The sequence below is a fragment of the Aotus nancymaae genome, unplaced genomic scaffold (genome assembly GCF_030222135.1).
Source record: "Aotus nancymaae isolate 86718 unplaced genomic scaffold, 86718_ANA_hifiasm-v0.15.2.pri h1tg000002l, whole genome shotgun sequence".
Taxonomy (NCBI): Eukaryota; Metazoa; Chordata; class Mammalia; order Primates; family Aotidae; genus Aotus; species Aotus nancymaae.
In genome coordinates, this window is record NW_026988413.1 from 25,621,144 (window position 1) to 25,637,459 (window position 16,316).

Sequence of the window (16,316 nt, forward strand, 5' to 3'; positions counted from 1 at the left end):
CTTCTCTCCTTCCAAATTTATATTCTAACTAAACAGAATAATAATTATTGTCCATTAAGAACAACAACATAAATAAGCCAGTCTAGCAGTGTAGTGTAAGCTCCCACATTATGAAAAAAGAAATCTGCATAACATTTGAATTAAAAAGGCAATTTTTGTGTTCTACCCAATTCATAGATACAAACGTCTATCTATTCTGTCTACATGTAGCGATGTCCCTCAAATTCTTGAATTTGTCTAACAGCTTGGTAAAGAACAAGGTCTAAAATGAGCCTTTTATTGTCAGTTTGAATTAATAGTTGACAAGATTCTCAAGATGCCCTGAATCATCCTTGACTGCTCTCTTTCTCTCATACTCATTATCAAATCCATCAAGAAATCCTGTTGGCACAATCTTCAAAGTTTATCCAGAATGTTAAGGTGTGCTTTTTGATCTCTTGTGAAGTGTCTCTTCCTCTTCCTGTCCCTCAAATGATGGTGGTCCTCCGAGAATATCCAACAATCCTTCACTCTTCTTGCTCACCCTGAGCAAGCTCCTTCTCCCTGTGACTCACAGTAATGTCAGGAAAAGTCTTTTCACCAAATGTTCACAGATGGTCTCTGCTTGCATGTCTCACAAACTTCTCAAACCTAAAGTGCCCCAAACTGAACTAATCTTTTCCAATGCAGAAACCTGTTGTTTCTCTTAAGAATTCCCCCGACCTGAGGGAAAGCAGCCACAAGTTTTCTTCTGGAAGAAAACATGGAACGATTTTTATAAAATACAAGCCTGAATGTGTCATTCTTCTACTTAAAATCTTTCAATGCTCCCCTAAGAGTAAAAGCCTAAGGCCCTAGCTGGGCGCGGTGGCTCACGCCTGTAATTCCAGCACTTTGGGAGGCCGAGGTGGGTGGATCACGAGGTCAAGAGATCGAGACCATCCTGGTCAACATAGTGAAACCCTGTCTCTACTAAAAATACAAAAAATTAGCTGGGCATGGTGGCGTGTGCCTGTAATCCCAGCTACTCAGGAGGCTGAGGCAGGAGAATTGCCTGAACCCAGGAGGCGGAGGTTGTGGTGAGCCGAGATCGCGCCATTGCACTCCAGCCTGGGTAACAAGAGCCAAACTCCGTCTCAAAAAAAAAAAAAAAAAAAAAGCCTAAGGCCCTTTACAAGCTGTCCCTTTCCTAGATCCTTCAATGTCATTTCCTACCACAATCATCTCACTCATTCTACTTCTGCCACACTTCTCTATTCACTCCTCAAATTATTCAGGCATCTTTTTTAACCTCAGAGCCTTGACTATTACCTGTCTAGAACACTTCCCCCATCACCAGACAGCGATATGATTCAGTCCCTCTTATCCCTTAAGTTTCTACTCAAATGCCATCTTCACTGTGCAGTCTACCCTGATATTCTTATTTAAAATTACATTCCCACCTCCCACATTTGTACAAACAATAACTCAATCTGGTTTTTTTCATAGTACTTACCATCTAACATGTAATATAAATTCCTTATTATGTTTATTGTTAGTCTCCCTTCTTAAGAATGAAAACTTGAGGGCAGATTTTTGTTCATTTGCTTCATTGATATGTATGTATATCTGATGGTTAAGTGGTGAGCTCTGGAGTCAAAACACTCAGGCTCAAATCCTGGCTCTGCCACAGAATCATATGCAGTGTCTAGCATAAAATAATTGCCAGGTTGGTCTTTAATTCCTGGCCTCAGGCAATCCTCTTACCTCTTCCTCCCAAAGTGCTGGGATTATAAGCATGAGCCACTGAACCTAGCCCTAAAGCAAATTTTTATTACCATATAACACACTACAGTAACCAAAAGGACAGAAACCTCTTTCTGCGTTTTTTTAGTAGTTTATTACCTTCTAGGCTAAAAAGCAAACATGACTCAGGGTGTGAGTGCATGTGTGTCTGCGTGTGTGTGTGTGTGAATGCATATGTATATACATGAAAATGTTTGATTAAATGATTTTGCAATTAAATAATAAAGGCGATATAAAACTACAAGCATATTTTGAAACTGTATTGTGAAACATCAAATTATGAAGATATTGTATAGTCAACTATATCACCACATTCATTGTTAAGAGAGTTATCAGAAGTTCAGCCAGAACTGATCTAATTTGTAGTTGGCCTTGAGTTACTTCAATGTAGGCACATCACCTTCACAAAAATATTTTTCCATTACTTTAACAGTTGCAAAATTAAAGTTCTGCATTTACAAATGTTTAGCATCAATATCTATATTTTGTATCTTCCTTTGAAAAAGGAAAGCAAAAATAATTAGAATAACAGGGCGTTTACAAAATTCATGATCTTCATAGTATTCATACTGTTTCATTATTAAATTTGCCAAGAAAGTTGTATCTCCAAAGCTAGGTGATATCAACAATAGCTGATAATGTTAATTAAAAGTTTTCAGTGAATTATTCTCATACCTGTGTTTTCTTATGAGGTACTTGCAATGCCTCAGTAAATAATCTTTTGAAGGTCTACACAACTTCAGTGACCAGAAGTCATCTAATCTCATCTTTGGAGAGCACGATTTTCCTGGATTCCCACCAAATAAATAATGAACCTATAATAAGCAAAATAAATCAGATTTTAAAAAATTCATGCATACCCAAGAAATTTTAGTAGCAGTGCATAAAACCTATTCAAATAAAAAAATTAAAAATTATACTGCATTTTTACCAAAGCTTCTCGATTTTTCTCAAGTTTCTATTTTACTTTAAAGCACCATGGCTACTTTAAAAAACTGCATGCATGCTAAAATGAGTTATATATTACAATGACAGTGGAAGGCAAGAAACAAAAACAATGACAGGAAGAATTTAATCCAAGATATCATTTGCTGACGACAACAAATATTGGGGATTATAAAATTAATCAAAATATTTTATTTTTATTTTTTTAGATGGAGTTTAGCTCTTGTTACCCAGACTGGAGTGCAATGGTGCGATCTCGGCTCACTGCAACCTCCGCCTCCTGGGTTCAGGCAATTCTCCTGCCTCAGCCTCTGGAGTAGCTGGGATTATAGGCACGCGCCACCATGCCCAACTAATTTTTGTATTTTTAGTAGAGACGGGGTTTCACCATGTTGACCAGGATGGTCTCAATCTCTTGACCTCGTGATCCACCCGCCTCGGCCTCCCAAAGTGCTGGGATTATAGGGGTCAGCCACCGTGCCCGGCAAAATATTGATCATATAACAAATATCTTAAAAAATTCTGACGTAATGCTGAATCACTGAAAGTTAACAGTCATCAACAGGTCAACTAGAAACTTTAAAAAATTTTAGGCTGGGTGCATTGGCTCATGCCTGTAATCCCAGCACTCTGGGAAGCCGAGGGCGGAGGATCATGAGGTCAGGAAATCGAGACCATCTGGCTAATACGGTGAAACCCCACGTCCACTAAAACTATAAAAAATAAGCCGGGCTATAGGGTGGTGGCATGTGCCTGTAGTTCCAGCTACTGGGGAGGCTGAGGAAAAAGAATCACTTGAACCTGGGAGTCAGAGGTTACAGTGAGCCAAGATCGTGCCACTGCACTCCAGCCTGGGTAACAGAGAAAGACTCTGTCTCAAAAAATAAATAAATAAATAAATAAAAATTAACATCTGAATTTTTTGGCATTTGCTTTAACTGAAATGTCAAATATTAAATGGCACATCAAATTTGTGAAATAACATTAAAAACATTATTTCACAATTCAATATCAAAAATGAAATGCAAAAGGAATTGACAATGATTTCACTATTACTTAATTAGAGTTATCTGTTCCTCAGATAACTTTGGAAGATAAAACAGTGAAGAAACGAAATCACTTTCATAAGTGGTAGAAGTGAGAGGTGTAACTGCCTAAATTTATTGCACTTGAGTGTTATTCTGTACTTATACAAGGCATTTAAATATTTAACTATTTTAATTAAAATTATTGTTTAATTTATTAAATTAAAATAGTTCCTAAAATTTTGAAAACACTTATATTCATTGGTGTTACATAATAGAGTTATCCCTATCCTTTAGATAGAAATTCATTTACACCTTAAATTGAGAGGCTATAAGAGAAAGGGCTTTTACTCACTCCCATGGTATCTTTTACCTAAAGGTCTCAAAGTATATCGTGTAGAATTTAAATAATCATCCATGGCTAAACAGAAAGAATTGGTCTCTGTCAGTAATTTACTATATAATATAAGTCCAATCACTAAAGTACACAGTTAAGTTTAAGGGATAAATAAAGAAATAACTCTCAACACTATGATACTAAAAATTCGTAACACAGGACCATTTCACAAGGCTGATTTAAAAGAGATATCACTAGTATATAAGGAAAATAAAGATAAAAAGACTTCTTACACAATGGGAAAATCTAAAACCAAAACTATGTTTATATCATGAAACAAGGTACCCACATGCTGACAACTGTACATCTTTTACTTAGATATTCACATTGTAGAAACAATAGGCTATGTCATGTATCTAGATTTACACAGCTAAGAAGCAGCCACTGACTATTTTCAAAAAAGGAAAAGTACCAAGAATTACAGGCTATGTAAAAATGCTCATTCTCTTAAGGAATTTTAGGGAGAAGTGATATTGAGTGCTTGCTACATACTCTATTGAATGTCTACTATGTATTATAACTTTTTACTCAAATCCAGTTTAAAACAATCAGAAAGCTACATTTGGAAATTATTTCAGACAGTAGGCCATGGAAAGTTTACAGGTCAATCTAATTAGGATACCTTGTGTAGCTCATCATATACAAGCTGATGGGCAAACCTTGGACATGGTTCTTCTTCCTGAAGACTTTTAGTTGGATTATCCTTTGCAGCTTGATCATTCTTATAGACACAAGACCTGCAAGATATTGCTTTTAAGGCATTCTACCCTAGAGAATTAGCAGCAAAGATAATACAACTGTAGCAAGCAAATTAATTACATGTCTAATTACTAACAAAAAATTTTAGTAATGTGTTCATATCAAATCTTACAGTTGTAGTCATTGATAAAACAATCTGAATTTGTTAGAACTGAGTTCTAAAGTTCTTCTGATGTCCATCAAACAGCTCATATATCCTAACTGTGTTATAAAATACAAACAGCACACATGAAAGCTCAAACTAAGATTGAAAGAGATGCTATCTTGTCCATGTAAGCACAATAAAAAGATGGACAATATGCATTGCTGTCATTTGACTGTAAACAAATGTCCTATTTAGAAAATAATAAATTCCTTAGCTGCAGGGCATTACTCTCCATTACTGAATGGAGAAGTTCTCTGAAGTGCTTCTGTTCTGCACAATATTCACTTATGGAGCAATCACAGATGTCAGAGCTGGATCCATGTTTTCCCAAAGCAAATATGCAGCACCAGTTCTGTGAGATGCTCTAAGACACAAAAGTCATGGTTTGAAAATGCTAAGTAATATTGTGCCCTCCCTGCTGTAGTCAAACCTCTTTGTTTTATGAAAACTAAGATCTGGGAACATTAAAAAAGCATTGTTCTCAAGTTCACACATCTACTTCAGAACAGAACCTAGACTAAAATACAATTCTCCCGAGTCCCAGACCAGAACCATCTACTAATTGAAAAACACAGGTAAAATCCATTCACTGAACATCATTGTATACATAGGTACCGATACTTTTTTCCAGTACTGACCTTTAAATGTACAATGTCACAAATTAACATAAGACTCTCATTTCTCTCTTGTTTTGAATAAACCAACAATGTCAAATGACTGTTACACTGGGATTGCAGCAGACAAGAGTTCCTTACCAACTATTTCTCACAATGTCATAAATCCAGAATGAATTTCTAACATTCTCTTCCCTCTTTTCCTTATCTTTGCTGAGTCCAGATAAAACATGTATTTCATTCAGTTCTGGATCAATAGTTGCTCTCTGTGTAAATCCTGTCATTGGAACTATAAATTAAAGAAAAAAACAAGATGAAAATATTCCCGTTAGATTAGTACTTTTTTTTTTTTTTTTAATAAGAGAGAGGGTTTCACTCTCTCTTAAAAAAATCTGCCCAAGCTGAAGTGCAGTGGCACAATCATGGCTCACTGCAGCTTAGGACTCCTGGACTTAAAGGATCCTCCTGCCTTAGCCTCCCAAGTAGCTGGGACTACAGGCATGTCCCAGCTGTAAAGATGGGGTCTTGCTACATTGCCCAGGATGGTCTCAAACTCCTGGGTCTTAAGCAATATTCCTGCCTCATCCTCCCAAACTGCTGGTGTTATAGGCATGAGCCACCACACCCAGCGCCTACTACTTTCTCTTTAAAAGATCAATACAGCTTTATCCTGCACTATGTGTCTACATATATAACTTCTAACACACTACATAACTTTTTGATTAAACAATAAACAATCATATATTGCCTGCTCCTTACTCTATGAGCTCGGAAAGGAAAGAGGCTGTTTTGTTCATTATTTTGTTTCCAGTACCTAAAATAGTGCCTGGAATATAACAAATACTAAACGATTTGTGGAAAGACTGAAAGAATATCAATTGCCAGCTAGAGGGAAAAAAGCAGAAAGAGGTATGCAATATAACCATTTTTTACATAAGGAAGGAAAGAATAATGCCTTAATTAATGGATTTATTATCTGTAATTTGATAGTAAAGATTAAATTTCAAATCTTGACATGGGGAAAAAAATTTGACAAAAGGTGAAACACAGGTTGCTTAATAAGGTCAGAGTCATTAAAAATATGTCATAAAATAGAATAACTTCCAAAAAAAAAATTTTAAATTCTGGGCCAGGTGCAATGGCTCATGCCTATAATACCAGTGCTTTGGGAAGCCAAGATGGGAGGAGCATATGAGGCTATGAGCTTAAGACCAGCCTGGGCAATATAGTGACACAGGGTCTACAAAAAATTAAAATCAGTCAAGCTATCTGGGAGGCTGAGGTGGGAAGATACCCCCAGAGTTGGAAATTGTGGTGAGTTATGACTGTGCCATTGCACTCCAGCCTGAGCAACAGAGTGAGACCCTGTCTCTAAAGAAAATATAAATAAATAAATAAGTAAATAAATGAAAAATCTGGGCTATAATATGCCATTTTGTTTTCCTGAGTGGCTTAAACTCCCCAAAGTTAATGATGCTGTATTTTTCTAAGAAATCTATTAAATAAGTGATGATCATTCTGCATTATCCAATAATTTGTAAAACACTGATATGGCAAATGCCAATTTTTCTTATTATTTGAAAATATTACTTGAAATATAATTTAATATATATAAAGTGCATTCTATGAACTCAGCTACTTCACAACATAATTGTCACGATCTAAAACAATGGCATTGTTTTAACTTTTTTTTTTTACCCATGAACAATTATCACATGCTCAAAAAGCTAAACAAACATCAGATTGAAGTGAAATATTTACGTCAACCTAGAATACTATGTACAGCAGGAGATGCTAGCCATATTGATCTTGGTCTTCTTTACCTACTTCAGTGGAACCAAATAATCCACTATTTATTTTTTCCTGGTCTACCTTAAATTCATGTGTCCTTTTACATTCCTACTCAACAAATTTGGGACATTTTAAAGACGATCCAAATGTATTCCACAGTAAATATAAAATTATACACACACACAGACCATAATATATAATTTGTATACATACACATACAATATTTATTTTTATATTTATATACACACATACATCAATCTGATCTTAATAATAGCCTAAACTCTCATGCCACAATCTTTAGTGTATGTAAAGCCTGGTACAGTCGAACCTCCATATCCCTGGGTTATGTGTTCAAGAATTCAAACCACTACAAATTTAAAATATTCGAATAAAATGTCCCAAAACAAAAAACAAAACCCATAAACGGTTGCATATGCAGTGAAGACGTACAGACTTTTTTTTACTTGTCATTATTCCTTAAAACAACTATTTACATAGCATTTACATTGCATCAAGTATTATAAGTAACCTAGAAATGACTTAAAACATAGGAGGGATGTGCATAGGTTACACCATATTATGGACTTGAGCAGCTGAGGACGCTGGCATCCAAGGGAGGTCCTGGAATCAGTCCCTCAAGGATGCCAAGGGACAGTTGTATTTTCTTAATAAGACATGGTAAACTTTCAGAAGAGATGTGCTGAGGTTCTGATCTCTGTTCCTCAGATAACTTTGGAAGATAAAACAGTGAAGAACTGGCATTACTTTCATAAGTGGTAGAAGTGAGGGGTATAGCTGCCTAAATTTACTGCACTTAAATTTCTTTATTCTATTTTGTCTTGATATAAGCCTTTGAATTAAAATTTTTATAACATGGCTTGGCAAACTATGGCTTGACCTGGTCTGCTCAGAGTCAAATCAGGCAATGCCCATTCATTTACATGTTGTCTACGGCTGTTTTCACCTACAACAGCAATTTCCAGTTAAACTAGCAATATTAATGAGGGTAAATTAAGAGAATTTTAAAGTTCATACTTATGACTACATATGAAAAAAAAAAAACCAAACCTCTTTGAGGAGATAGTCCGACAGAACAAAAAAGGAATCCAAGAAAGAAGATGGCATGAGATATAAGAGACAGTGGCAATGACATATGACACAGGAACAGAAAAGGAAGTTAGAAAGAAAATCAAGATTAACTCTTGAGCCTTGTATATGACATTTCAGTGTTAATGATATAGAATAGTTTCTTCTCTATAGTCTAATCACAATAGCTAAATTTATACAGTGTCCCATTTCCCCTCTCCACCACGGTTTTATGATCTAGAATATTGGTCCTAGTGTTTTTCTTCAGGCAACAATAAATTTTGATAATCATTTATCACATACTTCTAGCATTTCCTAGATTTAGTTTTCACTGAGCCTGCTTCCAAATGGGTCTCCATATGGCAAATGTACCAAGGCAAACATGCCTGAGAATATTTTATGTCACCCTCACATCTGAAAGGAAGATTTAAATTTCTTGGTTCAAAGTTGTTTTCTTTGGTTACTTTTAAACTTTATTGTTTTTTCTCATTCCACATTGCTGTTCAATTGTCACATGTCTACCTTCTCATTCCCTTACAGGTCATCTGCTTTTTCTCTCAAATCTTTCAGAAATTTCTCTCTGCTATTCTTAATTCTACTTTAATCTGCTTAGGTATGCACTTTCCTTTATTTGTTCTATTTGGTACACTATGACCTCTTTAGCCAATTTGAAGTCTTTCATCAATTTTGAATTTTTGGAAATGTATCTCCATTATTTTTTCAATTATTTCACCTTTTTTTTTTTTTTGAGACAAAGTTTCACTCTTGTTGCCCAGGCTGGAGTGCGGTGACATGATCTCAGCTCACTGCAACCTCTGCCGCCTGGGTTTAAGTGATTCTTCTACCTCAGCCTCCCAAGTAGCTGAGATGACAGGCATGCATCACCAAGCCTGGCTAATATTTGTATTTTTAGTAGAGACAAGGTTTCAATATGTTGGTCAGGCTGGTCTTGAACTGACCTCAGGTGATCCACCCACCTTGGCCTCCTAAACTGCTGGGGTCACAGGTGTGAGCCACTGTGCCTGGCCACCTTCTTACATTTTTATTTTTCTCTTTTTCTGGAACTCCTTTTAAGATGTTGGCACTAGCAAAACAATTCTCGATTTCCCTTAGTTTTTCTACTCTATTTTCTTTCTTTTTTTTTTTCCTGCTTTTTCCTGGAAGAGTGTTCTTTCTAATCTTCCAATTGATTAATTCACTCATACCATCCTATTTGTTGTAGTCTTCATTTTAATTATATTTTTCATATCTACTATTTCCATATGGTTCTGTTTTTATAATGTTTGTATCTTATTTCATATTACTAGCATGTTGCCTTATATCTTTAAGTATATTCATCATGCTTATTTTAAATTCTTGGTTCACCTGTTTTTGTTTGTGTGGTTGGTTTTTTTTTGAGACGGAGTTTCGCTTGTTGCCCAGGCTTGAGTTCAATGGTGCCATCTTGGCTCGCCGCATTCTCTGTCTCCGGGGTTCAAGCGACTCTCCTTCCTCAGTCTCCAAGTAGCTGGGACTATAGGCACATGCCACCACACCTGGCTAATTTTGTATTTTTAATAGAGACGGAGTTTCTCCTTGTCGGTCAGACTGATCACAAATTCCCGACCTCAGGAGATCTGCCCGCCTCAGCCTCCCAAAGTGCTGGGATTACAGGCATGAAGCAACAGCGCCTGGCCATTAACCTGTTCTAATAATTCTTCTTTACATCATGTATGTCATCAGTTTACTGATTTTTATTTTTTTGAGACAGTTGTAGTCCTCAACTGTCTAGTTATGTTAGTATGTTTTTCAGGAAATTAGCTCTTCTTTCTGATAAGATATACTGGAGAGGACTCAAAGGCCAGGCCTTAACTCGCATCAGTACTAGTTGAGATTAAGGAAAATACAGAGGAAAACTCATGGGGTTGTGAAGCATAGGCACAAAGAACCAAGAATCACTTCAAGATATGGTCACACCCTATGCAACAGTTTGTACCTTTAAACCCTTCAGAGGAAGTAGAAGGCAGTATCCCTAGACAAAGGGAGAAGAGAAGAAGAAATGAACTATTGAGAACAATCAGTCAGCCCCCATGTTTTCATCAACTCTGAACTCCAGCAGCGTTTCCGCACTGTCGTAATGTTGCCCACTGAATTCTGACACTAGTGGGATAAGCTACTGCTGCTAGTTTCTATAGTGAAAGGTTAATCTGGAGGAGAGAGAGCCTTCAGTCTCATTTACAGAGTTTCTGGAATCCAGCTGCTATTTTATTTCTCTAGGGTTGATTCTGGGAAAGGGAATCAGCAGTCTGTGTCAGTTTGCTACTTTGGCAGAAGTACTTTTAATTTTATAACATTCTATGTTATTTGCGTTTTGCTTTATTGATCATGTGCACTGCGTTACTTTTATAATAATTATAATAAAAATGAAAACTGGTTAAGTAAAAATGGCATTATCAAAAAACAAAAAGACCTAAAGGCCAATACCAAGAAAGCAGCTTTCATTCTAACATGGTAAAACTATTAATACAGTTTTCTGTATTGATTTTCTTTGCAAGACGAAAACAAGGCTATCTTTTCAATTTTTAACACCTTTTTTTTTGAGATAGGGTCTCGCTCTGTCACTCAGGCTGGAGTGCAGTATTGCAAACTCAGTTCACTGCAACCTCTGCCTCCCAGGTTTCTGAGATTCTCCTGCCTTACTTAGCCTTCTAAGTAGCTGGGATGACAGGCATACACCACCATGCCAGGATAACTTTTGTATTTTTAGTAGAGCTGTGGTTTCACTATGTTGGCCAGGCTGGTCTTGAACTCCTGACCTCAGGTGATCCACCTGCCTCGGCCTCCCAAAGTGCTGGAATTACAGGCGTGAGCCACTACGCCCGGCCAATTTAACAGATTCTAATGGGTATAGTTGGGGGAAGAGGGAAGGACAAAAGATCTGAAACACATAAGATTTTAAAAACTTTAAGATTCAACTGCTAAAGAGCTCAAATGAATGTCAGGACCTTAACCAGTTTAGAAACTGATTCACAAAGAAAAATTAATCAAGCAGATCAGTAAACGTTAATCATGAATGTACTTTGAAAGGATATTTATCTGAAAAAAACAGAAAATACGAGCCAACTTGTTATTTTTAGAACTGTTTTAGGAAGTTACAATGATAATCCTTCAACTCAATTTCTTCTTTAACATCTTTAAAACTCAAAATAGAACAGCTAAAGGGGAAGTAAAGAATTTTATCTATATGTCTGAATCACATGTTTTCTCCTCCTTCCTTGGTTTATCCTCTAAGCAAATGGGAGAGACTGTCAGAATATTTAACATAAAGAAATCTTGTGGTAGGGGAGATTAAAAAAAAGTTAAATATTTTCGAAGTCCTTTGAATTCCTGAGGAAGATACATTATTGCATTAATTTATGAATTAATCTCAACTCTATTTTTGCTTCATGGTCCAATGCACATATTCATTACTGATTATTTTAGCTAAGACAAAGGAACAATTTTCAGAACTGTCACAGAAATACAGAATCTAATAAAAAACAGCTTTCCATGAATTCACTATTTGTTAGGATATTTTCAGCTCCAAGTAACAGAAAACCTAACTACCAGTAGACTAATTAGTTCATGTAACAAAATTTTGCAAGTAGACAGCTCTAAGATGGTTTCAAAGTTCAACTAAATCATGGTGCTACGTTAACTTTCTGCAATTTTCTTGGCCTTCTCCTCATTTTTGAAACTTGCCAGTACCCACTCTAAGCATCACATCCTTATATAGAGCACCCAAAGCAGGGAGGGAAAGAAGTTTTTCAGCATCTGTTTTCATCACGGAAGACATTTTTGTCAAATGTTCTCCAGTAGACTTTCTTTACGACTCACTGGCCAGAACTGTGTCACATGGGAGGAAGGTAAAGTGAAATAATTTGCCAAAGGATAATAATGACTGGTTTAGACTAATCATGATTCACATTCATCCACTGGGGTTAGGCAACTTGCCATTAAACAAAGTTATGGTTTGGTTAACAGAAGAAAGGGCCAATGACTCCCGGGTAAGCAAACAACAAGTGTCTGCCACCCTCTTCTCTTTGAAAGTTGGGATATTTTAAATGTTGGCTGGGACCCTATTAAGTGCTAGCAACGACTCCAGTTCACAACTCCTATTCTTTTACTTAAATCTTTCTACCACTTATCATTATTTTTTGTAAATTTGCAACTATCTTTTGACACTCAACAATACAATATTTACTGATTTATCTCAGCTGTATTACACTACAAAAAACTGAACTCATTGAATGGATTAACCAATTTAACTAGTGGACAATCAAATATATAAAAATCAAATAAATTGATGGTCAATTCGTCTCCAGATTTTTTTCTCCTTCCATACAATACTACAATAAATATCTCTGCATACCTTATTTTTTTGTGGATTTATACAAGTTTATGAGTAAGATAAGTTCCTGGGGGAAAATGCTTAGTCAAAAAATATATATATTTCTGTATTTTAATAGATAATGATAAACTACTCTTAAAAAAAAAAAGGCTACACCAAATACATTTCATCCAGAATGTAAGAAGATACCCGCTTCCTCATGGCCATACCAATATTCACTGAATGATCTTTTAATTAACACTTAAAAGTTATGAATAAAGTAGAGTATCTGTACATGTATAAATTTACTGGCAATATGAATTATTTTTTCTTTGAAGTATCTATTCATATTATTTGTCATTGTTCCACTAGAGGATTATCCACGTTTTAATGATTTATAAGAGCCTTTTGTTTATTGTAGGAACTAAGATTTGTCTTAACTGCTAGTTTGTCATTATTTGATATTTTAACAATTTTTTTCATTTTTTTATTTTGCAAAAATCAAACATTCTTTTTCTTTGACTTCTAGGTTTTGTGGCACGTTTAGAAAGGTCTCTTAATCCTAGACTATTAAAAACAATTACAATATTACTTCTCAAGTATGAAACTTAAGTTCACCTAGAATTTTCTTTGATGTACAAAAGTCAAGTAGGGATCTAGATTTTCCCATTCATTCATTCATTCATTCATTGATATTTATTTATTTAATTTATTTAAAGAGAAAGAGTCTTGCTCTGTTGTGCAGGCTGGAGTCACATTTCCTTTTTTAAAAATACTGCCAAATCTTAAGTGATGTCTCAATGCCATATAATGTTTAATCTATTCTCCCTCTCTGACTGAAAATTCCAACTATACCATATACTAATTTCTCATATGTTTTTGGGAACATCTCTTCTATTTCATCCCATTAATCTGTACCAAATTGTAACTTTATAAATATCTGGTAGTGTCAGTACTACTTCACTACCTTTCGTTTTCAAAACTGTCATTAGTGTTCTTGCATGTTTGTTTTTACATGTGAACTTTAACTCTCATTTACTATCAAGTAACCTAAATTTTATATCTAAAAATATTAAATACTTTCATAAGCTTGTAACTAGCAAAAACACCCCTGGGAGAGTGGAAGGGTAAAATGAGGTAAAGTCATTATTACCAAGAATTTTGAGAGGGGAAAAAAGTAGGCACTCTGTTTTTATCAGAATAATGGCACACCAAATACAAAGGATACTAAACTGCCAACAACGAAGCCTAGTTATGTTGAAAATAAGCACAACCATTTTCTAGTTCAGTAACTAATCTATTTCAACGACAGCAAATCTTTAGCTTCAGAGTCTTCTCTGTTGCTGGTTTGGCTTTACTTATTTAACTGGTAAAAGTATAAAAGGATCAGAAACATAAGGACTTATTAGTATACTAATTTTTAAAATGTCAGTAAGCACAATAAGCACATTCCCAGGGCCAAAATGAAAATCAGTATGATTTTGCTTTGAGTTCTCATAAAAATTTACTTATAGATAAATCAAGTTCTATAGATATAACTCACATAGCCCTCATATCTTAGTTTCACAGCCTGATAACAGCAGAAGGGAATGAAATTTAATTGTCAAAATTTTGGAGTTAGATGAAGTCTTATCATCAACTGGTACAATCCCCTCATTTTCAGATGAATAATCAGATTCAGAGAAGTTATATAATTTTGCCAGAATTGCAGAGGGATGAGTGGCAGACCCAGACAAAGAGAGACTAAATCTTCTGATTCTCAATTCGCTATTTTTTCAATTGTACAAAACTGCTACAATGGTTAGAAGAGGATGGAATAAACAATGGCAGATGTGGGAAAACAGAGTGGACAGAATTTAAAGATCAAAACAAGTAAATACACAACTACAAAAGAACAAGGATCAGGTTATAAGAGCTCAGTATTACCAATACTTGACTTAGCATTTGGCAAATGAAGAAGCTTCAATATATGTTTCTTACTTGAAAGAATACAAACAGGAGAAAGCACTCTTACTATAGTATTCTGAGTTTCTATAGCAAACTACAAAGCTCTGGTGGTGTGACAGATCATCTTCTACACATAAGTTTCAATTAGTGTTAAATACAGAGCTTACATATGGGGAAACTGCTAAACCCCTTGTGTTCACAGTCTTATTGCCAAACGTTACTCAGAAATAAACCCAAATTTTAGATATGCTGAATTTTGATGTAATTATGTATGTGTTAGACACAATGCTAATAAATCCCTTAAAGCAGCTGCCAATCCATTGACTGAAATTATAATTTCCTTCTGAGAGGAGCATAAAATTGTTACACTATAGTTTAAAATTAAGAATTAAAGTTGCTTCAAATCTTTAGATGTTATATCTAAGATGGTACATTTAGATAATTATAAAGAGCAACAATTTAAGATTTTATAGTATCTGACAATATAGAATTATATAAGCAGCAGCAATTTTACTATTAGCAATACCATCTCGGTGATCTCAATAGTTCAAACAAATTGATTTTCTGAGTTCAAACAATCCCATTTGACACTCACATTGTAAATACAATTTTAATCAAATAAGCCACATTACTGAACCACAGATAAACACAGTAATTATATGTTAAGTCCATCTCAAATTACTGTAATTAACTGTAGTAAAAAAAAAAAAACTTTAGAACAATAGTTAAACAACAGAATGATTAAGCTACAGAGCATCTACATAATGAATAAAATTGGTATTTTCTAAGAATATTTAATAATGTGGGAATTTAAATAGTATTCCGCCTTCTTAAAAGTACTTTTCATGGCTTACAATAATCTAGTAAGAGAAAACAAAATGTACTTTTTAAAAGTAAGGTAAAAGCAAATCTATGGGAGGACAATATAATTTACCATGGTTCTGATGTGAGGTTTTCTGAATGGTCTAACTTACTTCAGTAAAACATTTTTAGGGAATCTACACTACTGAAAACAATGAATGCTCTTTAAGAAATCATGAACAAAGTCTGTATATTTCAGCAGATCTTTTTATAGGTTTTGAAAAGCACAGTCAAGATTATACAGTCAGATAAATACCTAGAATTGTGTTAACAATGAAGGCTAGAGCCACATGTGTTTACATTTCTAACCTGGGTTTAAGGCATTAGAGAATTTTGGGAAACAATAATTTACAAGCTAAGATCTGTGAAGTAAGCAGTACAAGTTAGCTAGATCTTGGAGGTGAGAGGAAAAGTGATTCGGGTAGGAGGAATAGCATGGGCAAATCTCAAAGGCAAGTAAAACACACTATCTATAAAGATTTAATATTCAGTGGCTGTGAAACAGAGTCGGCAGCAAGAAGAGTACAGATACCAAGAACAGGACTGGAGAACTAAACTGGGGCATATCATAAAGGAGTCTGTGAATTATGTTAAGTTTAGACTTAATCCTGAGGGCAGGGAGGAACCATTAAAA

General features: G+C 35.1%; 1 protein-coding gene across 3 annotated transcripts in view; it reads right to left on the reverse strand.

Moving 5' to 3' along the window:
- MKLN1 (muskelin 1) overlaps positions 1 to 16,316 on the reverse strand; it is a 411,699-nt gene that overhangs the window by 26,391 nt on the left and 368,992 nt on the right. For all 3 annotated transcript variants that reach the window (XM_064373441.1, XM_064373440.1, XM_021673780.2), the window contains 3 exons: positions 5,791 to 5,938; positions 4,754 to 4,868; positions 2,440 to 2,579 (listed from right to left, as the gene is read on the reverse strand). In XM_064373441.1, the coding sequence (XP_064229511.1) occupies positions 2,440 to 2,579; positions 4,754 to 4,868; positions 5,791 to 5,938 (403 nt within the window). The remainder of the gene's footprint in view (positions 1 to 2,439; positions 2,580 to 4,753; positions 4,869 to 5,790; positions 5,939 to 16,316) is intronic.